Raw genomic sequence first — 9,710 nt, forward strand, 5'->3', positions numbered from 1 at the left:
CCACTCTCCCAATGCTTTGAAAACTTCTGCTGGGTTAAGAAAAGGACCAGAATTGGCTGGCAAACCACTGCAGCCCCTTTGGTGACCTTCGCTCAGCACTTCATTCCAGAGTCAGGTCAGACAACAGGACAAGCCGTGCCATATTCAGTGCTGACATTCAAACAGCCACATCTGCCCTTTCTACAAGTGTAATTTGAACAGGCTTAAGTTGCTCTTGTTCGTATATTCATATTTGTGAAATAAAGAAACAGTGCTGGGGGTAAGGGAGAGCAGCATTGTAACAGAAAACAAGAGGTCAGAAGTATGCAAGCCATAGCTCTCGTTTTGCAAATGCATGCACCTGTATTTGCAGCAAGTCAGCACAAAGATCCCCTTAGATCTCCTGTTTTGCAAGGCATCCTAGTCAGCAGCATTTGGTGAGGAACAAGGAAAAGGGAACGGGACTGACAGAACAGCTGCACTGTGTAAGTCACTGGGCAGTTTGCAGAAAGAATCACCACAGCAGATAATCTGAAAAAGGGCTCTTTCCCGTAGCTTCTCAAATTGAATTGGTAATATTCAGAGTATACTCAGCTCAAACATAACAAGCATGCACCTGCCTCTTGTTACTTCAAGCATTTTAACTGTATCTGAAAAACCTGAGGCTTGTATCCAACAAGCATTTTAGTTTCCAAAAGATAAGTAAACTGACATCCAGAGCACTCCTCATTTAGAAAGGTCAAAAAATTTAAGCTGATACAATCGTGTTGTTGCCCAACTGAGTAACAACCAAAAGGAAAAACAATTCATTTCCTGCACTCTTTGCAACACTAAGAGAAGTCATTCCCTTTGAGAAAGCAGTCTGATTTGGACAGAAATTCACACATTCTGAGGTTTGAGGAGACAGCCCCTCTGTGCAGCCTGGCGAATAATTACGCCACAGGACTTGATTTAAATCAAGAACAGTGATGATGGGAACATACCCACCAGGGCAAAGCATTTTCCGTCCCAGTTTGCTAACTCTCACTGATGAATTTACCACAGTGTCCAGACAGACATTCTAGGGTTAATGACACAATACTCTCTTGTCCTGGTTTCTCTAAGTGCAATTTTTAACTATTTGTGCTTGCTAGACCCTTACTCATTAAATTAAAAAGCCCTCCATTAGAAACCTTTTCTCAATAAGTGCTATCCCAATTAGCACTACATTAATTACACTCCTAATGCTAAAATACTCATTAATAATCAAAACTGCTACAAAGTAACAAAGGTCATAAAAGGTGAAAGAACGACTTGGTCTACAACTTGGCAGTGGAAAAGCACAATGTATGACATGTTAGTAACATACCACATGATGGTAAACCCTACAGCACCAGATTTGCAAAGATCATAGTCACAGAATATATGCTACATAACTCTACAACAAGCCAGGATAAGTCACTTAACCTCACGGAGCTATGCAGTAATAGCTTAGGAGATGTGACTGACAATATACGTGTCTAACTAAAAACAGCAGATTTCTCCACAGTGCTAAATATAAGACAGTGGTTCTTTCAAAAGATGATTAGATAATTCAAGGCATACAGACCTCTCGGACATCTACAAGGTGATCTGGCTGCAGAATAGGACCTCTTTTTCCAGTGGGCAATCTGTGATGTCCAACATTGAAAAAGGAAACTGCATTTTGGCTAGGTCTTCTCTGCAGCCCTGGGGAGTTGATGCTTCCTTGGGATGCGAGAGAGAAGCTGCGAGATTTCAGAGGAGGGTTGTTCTGGTGAATAAATAAGAAGATTGAGAAATATTTACAATTAATTACAATAATTAACCAGCAAGTGTTCTAATTTAAACCATGCAGAAGAACATTTAATCCTGGATTTTTAGTGGAGCAGTAACAGATGACAAAGCCATAAACATATTGGCAGCGACTGCTAAATGGAATACTTTGTACTGTCTGCTGACAGCTGCCCCATTTTGTAGTCTAATTATAAGGAATCAGTGCAATGAGATGGATCAATAGCTATCACTTCTAACTTGAAAATTAGTCCTTGATCTGCAATGGTTCTAGAAACTGACTGCTCATGGACCCTGCAAAGCCACTTCACTTCGTTTCGTTCCCAAGGCATACTTCTATTACAAGTTAGCTTTTGCTCAGAGAAACGTTTCTTGTCACGAGTTCCAAGCCCAACCACATGCTCTTTTGGTTTTAGGCAACAGGATAGTTGCATTTGCATCTACTTCTTCCACCACCCAAATTATTTTTGCCCCAGAAAATATGAATCGTACAATACCTTTCCAATAGCTTCTGTGTGATGCTGTGTGCATATCTGCAGCCTGCTAACCCAGTGCTGTCGTTCTTTAGCATCAGTAGCTAACAAAAGCAAACCAAAAGGATGATGTACATGAAGATATTTAAGTACAGGCAAAAAAAGGCTACTTAAGTCTTTGAAACAGCCAGAGGACTTTGCAAGTCAGCGAAGCAAGTTTTAGATCCAAAAACTGTTAATTAGCTATAACATTGTGTTTCACACAAAACACTCATTGCAACAGCCTTCTGCACAAGTTCTTTTGCTTTTAGACACGCAGCCAAGCCCAGAACAGCAGCCACAGGTAAAGGTCAGGAGTGCCTCTAGTGGAAGAGTCCCCTGCACAATAACAGAGGTCCTACCTCTTAGTTTATACTGCTCCCCACTGGCAGCATTGACTGTGAAGGTGTGCGAGTCTTCATCACTGGGTGAAATTACAGCTCCTGCGAGCTGCAACGTGCCCCTGGGCTTCAGGTGTCTGGACTGCTCATTCACAAAGTACTCCAGCAGGCCAGCATCATTGTTTAGCACAAAAAACCTGCAATGGAGACAAAGCAAAGAGAAAATAAGCCTAGGCTGTTACTTTTAAGAAGGGTGGGCAAAGGGGGAAGAAGCTAAGAAGTTAAAACTTTCGTTACAAGTTGGTAGAGAGGGGACTGGGATTTAAAGACTTGTGTCAGTGCAGCCCCGGCCATGTCAAATACATTCCCAACAAGGCTGGCCACAAATCATTACCAAATTTTTCCCTCAAAGATCAGGAATGATACAGCACAAGAGAATAAGAAGAATGCTATTTGGACTGGACCACGCTTGTTTGGACACTGCCAAAAATCACCACTACTGAAAAGCATCAGGAAAAAGAAACTTACCGATATTGCCAACCAGTGACGAGATTGGTGTACTTCATCAAGTAGCCACAAATATTTTCCATGTGATCACTACCACAAAGAGAAAAATAAAAGCAATTAAATAATAGCACCAAATAAAGTGTAGATCTTTATAGCTTTTGATTATCATCTGTCCTTTGAAAATCGATTTTTACCTTCAATTTTAGAATGGCACCGTCATTTTTAATAAAAAATATCAATACTTGGGAAGTTTTTCAGATTTGTTTCTGACATTAATTTCCTAAGACAGTTTAATTGGACTCATTGAACTCCAAATAATTTCAAGGCATAATTAGTTTCACCAGTGCCTGAGATTCACCCAACAGCCACTCCGGATTAGCTGCAGGTAAATAGAGATGTGCCGTGCACGCCTCTGCTGTTTCACACTCCCTTATCTAAGCAAGCTTTGTAAACAAAACTTTCACTAATTTAAGAGAAACTCAATCACAGCCACCAACCCAAACTGGTCCCTAGGCACTCCTGTATCACCAGAACTGTTGTATTTACCCTTAATTTCCAGAATCCTTCCTGCCTACACTAACAAATACAGATGCTGTACAGAAGACAACATGCAGGTGCTTGTCACATCAAGCTATTCCGAAATATAAAACAAGTTTGAAGCATCTCCTTCTCTGGCCTGGCAGGAAAGTCTGCTAGTATCTCTTTCCATCTGAACTTGCAGCATGCACCAAAACCAAGAACCCACGGACGCACTCAGCGTGGAGGCTTAACATCACTACCGACAAAACACATCATCGCTTCTGAACATTAAGCATCCAAAGTGGGGCTTACAGGTGTTATGGCTACATGCTAACCTCCTTAAAACCACAATTTGAATACTGACTTAATACTGCACATTCCCCTCATGCAAACACAATGCCCTCAGCTCTTGCCAGAGCATAGTCCTGCAACTCAAGTGCACGCTTTGAGACAATTCAGTTTCTGTTATCCCAATGAAGAAATGAAACAACCACCCAAATATCAGACACTAACCATATGCATTTAAAAAAAGAATCTCTTATTTAAGCCCTCGGATCAGATCTTAAGTTAAAACCCCTGCAGCTTGCAGTACATTGAAGATTAAATGAAAGTTATTCTGAAAATTATCCACTGCAGCAGCAGCTTGTTTCATTCATTAAGAGCTCCAAGTGCTTCCTACCAGCAGGAGCAGAAGGCAGGGACACCCCCCCCCCCCCCCCAGAGCTAAGGGATCTCCTTTATTAATGGATTTTGATTACCAACACAGCAGAACTAAATAGTGGTGTAGATCTCAAGGAACAGCTGAAGCAGCTGCCCACACTAATTTACTAAGCAGTGTCAGTGTCATCACACTAGATGAGTGAATTGTATTGACCTACTCAGCAGTTGAACCCGTACAATATATTGTGCTGAGCTTCATCTTAAATGAAGCTGTTTAGGACGCTGCTAACGAAGGCAAGCTCACAGTAAATCACTGCCACATGAGGAAGCTCCTACTTTCAGTAATAGTATCTAAAGAAGAGATGGAAGAATGTACATTTTTGAAGGAAAAAACAAGTTGTCAATTTGCAGTGTTACGTTTAGAAGCACATAGTTTGTTACTACTGCAGCCATCGCTATTACAGCAACGTACTACAATGGAAAGCAGCCAGTGGGACCATCTAGGAATTTAATTGGTAGTAGCTCATTAAGTGGTATTACACAGGTAAAAGTAATAACCTGGAGGACAGAGAGAATTCAGGCTATTGTGCATCTCAACACTAAGGAGACATGACCAAGCACATCCCCTGCAGACACCTCATTTGTTGTTACGGCATCCAAGGTCTGTGCAGTTTAGACATGCTCACTGCCATAATTTGGCAGAAAATTGTGAGACAGCACAGTCATAAACTTGTGTTTAATGGTCCGAAAATGCCCCTCATCATGGCTAATTGATTTCCATTTTGTGCAGTGAATCCAAACCTCACTCCTGCTTTGCAGCCACCCAGCAGCATGCACGCTCAGCGCACAGCTGCTCCCTTCCCCCATTCTCCACCCACCTGGAGCATAGGTATGTTTAGCAGCTAGGAGAGTCACAGGAGTGACCACAGGCTGAAATTAAGTGAACTAAACCGTAGTCTGTAAGGCCATAAGTCCATTCATCTGATAGCAGTGGTGAATTAAAACAGTCCAGTTGAAATTGCTCCACAGCTTTGAGTGGGAACGACGAGATCACTGATCCGGTCTGCCTGGAGGAAAAAATAATCTGCTGCAGCACTGACAGGGATGCACTTCCAGTGCAAATCACCACTTGACTAATTTGTCCAGAAAGACAGAGCATGAACTCATCCTAAAGGAGCCTCTTCTTGTCTTTTGATTTTCTGCCAGTCTGGGCAGAATATTGATTAAATTATTTTCTACCTTAATTGTGTCCATGTAGCCATACTAGAACTGCAAGCCAAAGAGACTATATTTAGGTTTCACCCTGCCAGAAGCTGGTGAAACTCTTAGTACCCATGCACGCTGCAGATCAGCCTACCCAAAGCTATGAGAAACTCTGCTGATATTTCAAACACTTCCTTGACAGCATAAGAGCCTGGGAGCAAACAAACAAGCAAACGTCTGAGCAGGAACACAGCCCTCAGGGCCACTGATCCCTGCACACTGTGCAGGGCAGGGAATTGCCAGCATTTAAAGCAAGGCTTATTTTTAAATAAGAATTTTTTAAACCTCACAAAAAAAAAAAGCTTAAATCCAGTCTGCAAATCCTAATTCACGGAAGGCAGATCTTGTAACTGTACAAACCCAATGCAGAAACACTGTTCATCTGCTGATCTTCTTTTGGGTAAACACCGGTGCTTTCCTATGTATACAGCAAAACACCCTCAGGATTATTAGTGAACAGGGTCACGAGGCAGCTAAAACCACAGCTTTTTTTTTTTTAAAGAAAGTAATAATTGATTAGAATGGAATTAACAGCAAGGCTCTTCAGAGAGCTATGTAAAGCATTTAGAAGGGCAGATTTCAAAAGCAAGTGGTCCAGGCTCACAGATAACCACAGCAGCAGAAGACAGTAAAACATGACTCAGAGCTTCCATAGAGCCCTTACCAGCACTGCACCCAAGGGAACAATAGCAAGGCTTGTTTCCAGTTGTCTGCGTGCTTCACTAGCCCCCGCAATCCCCCACTATGGTATTTCTGATTTTAGAATAGTGAATTTCAGAAGCGAATTTGACCACAAACACTGAGCAATGATCACAAGGCCCGGCTGCACTGGGATCCTTTCCCTTTGCAGGAAAGCCTTGGCATCCCAGCTGCCAGCTCCATGCTGGAACAGGTGCCTGTGGGCACGTGTGTCCCAAAACAACCCACGTGAAGGGGCTGCTTTCAGAACACTCACAGCACTTCAGCCATAATGAGTCAACAGCCCCTGAGGCCCATGTTTATGTAGAAATTCAAGTGTCCTCCATTCAGTGTGTGACAGAGGATGAGTGCAAGTGTCACAACAGACCCATCACAGCCTGGAACACCTAAAAAAAAAAATTTTGCTTTGACTTTTGCTGACTACTTCAAGCAGGGACACCCAGAAAATCACAGCCAGCCCACACCACGCCCTCCCCACAAACAAAGGATTTTTCAAAGGCCAAACACCACCCTGCTGCCCACCCACCTCACTTTCTTCATTTATAAATAGTGAGGCGGACTAGAACTGTCCCTGTCAGCAAGTGGTTAAAGTCAGTGAGGAGTTACAGAACAGTTCGTTCTGCTTGCAGAGGACCCACCCCCATCGGCAGTCACATCTTTCACAAGCCATGTTTTCAGATAGCCAAGCACCGCTCCGAAGACAGACAACAGGATAAGCAAACTGGCAACAATCCTCTGTGAACGCTTTATTTCTTTGCTCGTTTGTCCTTTTCTGAAGCCGCAGCAGCAGTCAGTGCCTGGTGGGCTGGTTTCCTCCTGAGGGAGGAAGGAGAGCAGGTGATGGCTGAGCCCAGTTCCTCCTGCATCCTGTTTACAGGCAGCACCCAAGCCTTCCACACGGACGCTGAGGAGCAGCAGTCCCTGAATGACGCCTGCCATGATGAGCGCAGGGCCAGCATCTCAGAGAAGGCCCCATGCTGGCAGCCTCCCCTTCTCCTCTCACATTATCCTCAGGCCCCACACACAAACACAGCCCAGCTAGCAGCAGCACAGAACTTCACCTAGCTGGAAGGTGCTCACAGAGCTCCCGAGCCCGCCCCTCTGATGATTTTAGTTCTGATGGGCCCGGACAATCTCACATGGGACGCTCGGAGTAACCAGGCATCTCCAAGCCAGCAGCTGCTCGAAGGAGCAGCCAGCAGCTTTCCCCGTGAGGCCAGGCCTCATGCAGCTGCTGATTGCACGTGGATTTGAGGAAATCAGCATCGTGCAGGGCAAACCAGTCATACAACCATTACGGCTGGAAAAGAACACTGAGATCATCCAGTCCAACCACCAACCCATCCCCACCACACCCACTAACCATGCCCCTCAATGCATGGCTCTGACCACACAGCTTGAAGACATAAAGCAGCGGCCATTTCCACTGAACTTGATCTGCGACAGCCTGTTTGTTTCTCATACATCACTGCAAAGGGCTCATCTACGAAGTATTAATTCCTCTTTTTGTTAAGAAGAGGAGGAAACAGAGTGAAAGGAAAGAATAGCTCTGTCAGCGGAAACTTTGGGCATGTCTTCTGTGACAGCAGAGACCACGTGGGCCCAAGAAAATGCCAGCATGCTCAGCTCCCTGCTGCAGAGAATGGGTTTCCCAGCACGAAGGAGATAAGGCAGAAGCCTACCTACCCTGTAGGCAGGATGTATCTGTCAACAAGCTAGCCCTGCTTTTCCAAATGTCTTCTGCAAGAAATTAAAAGCCAGCCTCACCATGCAATTTACCAACAGTGCCATGCAGCCAACTGTAAAATGGCCACTGGAGCTCCTGCTCTTCAGGTCACGCTGATGCTGTATTCCATTATGAGTTTAAAATACAACAGACGAGTGGAAAAAAAAACATCCAAAACCATGACATTGACGGTAAACCCCGTGAACGGAACACTTGGCTGCAAGCATGCAAATAGGCTAGCAACGCACAGCCTCATTATATCATGAACTTCTCCACATATCCCTGTGGACCTTTGAGAAGCATAGATCTACCACAAAGGAGTTGAAAAGAGCCTGAGCCAAGCAACCAAGCACCAAGCAGCTGGGGGGCAAGGGGCTCTTCTACCACCCAGCTTCCCCAGCCACCAACAACACAGATGCACTTGCACTTAAAATTTCTGCCAAGTCCTCAAAGGGAACATAACAAATCAAGCTTACAAGGTTTTTTGATGTTGTTCTTTTGTTTTAAAGCTACCCTAATTCAACTTGCAATTTCACGCATTCAAGGCCACAGATCAATTAGAAAGATGAAACAACACTGTAATGCTTTTGTAGGGTAGCAATAGGGAAAAGAAGAGAGCATTTAATCACTGAGAAGCAAAACACTGCTGTCATTGGACTGCTGCAAACTGGTAATATTTAACTGATTTATCATTTATAAAGCTCTTTAGCTCTCAAAAGATGTCTGCCTGTTAAAAAATGCAAAGAGTTTCAGCTAAGCAATTTCTTTCGCATGTATCTAATCAGCCCAAGTCAGCATGAACTCTGCCCACATACAAGTTATTTGTGGGTTTGCATCAGCAAAACACAACTGGAGCTGGACCTGAGAGCCAGCTGCCAGCGCTGTGGATTATTCTGCAAGGATCACTACTCACTACTGCTGGAAGAGTAACTCTAGATTCAGCTGACAACAACATTTTGGAGGTGGAACACATGCAAACAAACAGCTTAAGGAGGTATGAACCCTCTGCTTTATACCCCTGGAGTACAGCTATTGCTTCCTGCAGCTCTGCTACCATTCATGTTATCAGTTTGTGGCTGTGCACCATAACACAATTTCTCATATAATTGTTACCAGGAAACAAAGCTCTCCCTTGAAGTCTAGCAAGCCCAGGCAGTAGGTTAAAGCTGCTCTGCTCAGGAAATACTAGTAATGGAACATAAGCTACGCAAACACACTGATGGATGAGCACCTGGAGTATCTGCTGCCTACAGCACTTCAGAAAGTAATGGTTATATTCCCCAAGCATTTTGTTCTGCCTCTAATCAAGGTGTAGAAAGATATGATCTTCCAGTCTTAATACTTACTTGCCCTTATGACTTTAAAAAAAAAAGTTGCATTGCAACTGTACATGGCTAGCCTGAACTTTGCAGCAATGCACCAACAACCATTTAGTGTAGGTTCATTCACTGATTAGCTATCCAGATAAAAAAAGTTGAGCTGCTTATCACTTTGGAATGATTTTTGAGATATTTCAGGTTAAAACACAGAGGGTAAAAATTACTACTACCTAAGCAAGCACAAACACACTTAACGGTCTCTGCTATCTAAATATATACTCCAAGCCTGGAGTACTGTAATGCGGGCAAAAAACAGCTGTGTGAGCCACCAAACTGAAGCAGCAGCAGCAGCAGGCAGCTGGTTACAAGCGGTCTGCTGCAGGGGACCATTAAA

General features: G+C 43.8%; 1 protein-coding gene across 1 annotated transcript in view; it reads right to left on the reverse strand.

Annotated features, from left to right (window-relative positions):
- OSBPL11 (oxysterol binding protein like 11) overlaps positions 1 to 3,220 on the reverse strand; it is an 18,822-nt gene extending 15,602 nt beyond the window's left edge. The window contains exons 1-4 of the mRNA XM_021397574.1: positions 3,152 to 3,220; positions 2,645 to 2,820; positions 2,268 to 2,347; positions 1,568 to 1,750 (exon numbers count right to left, since the gene is read on the reverse strand). Of these exons, the coding sequence (XP_021253249.1) occupies positions 1,568 to 1,750; positions 2,268 to 2,347; positions 2,645 to 2,820; positions 3,152 to 3,213 (501 nt within the window). The 5' untranslated portion in view covers positions 3,214 to 3,220. The remainder of the gene's footprint in view (positions 1 to 1,567; positions 1,751 to 2,267; positions 2,348 to 2,644; positions 2,821 to 3,151) is intronic.

The sequence above is a fragment of the Numida meleagris genome, chromosome 5 (genome assembly GCF_002078875.1).
Source record: "Numida meleagris isolate 19003 breed g44 Domestic line chromosome 5, NumMel1.0, whole genome shotgun sequence".
In the NCBI taxonomy this organism is placed as follows: domain Eukaryota; kingdom Metazoa; phylum Chordata; class Aves; order Galliformes; family Numididae; genus Numida; species Numida meleagris.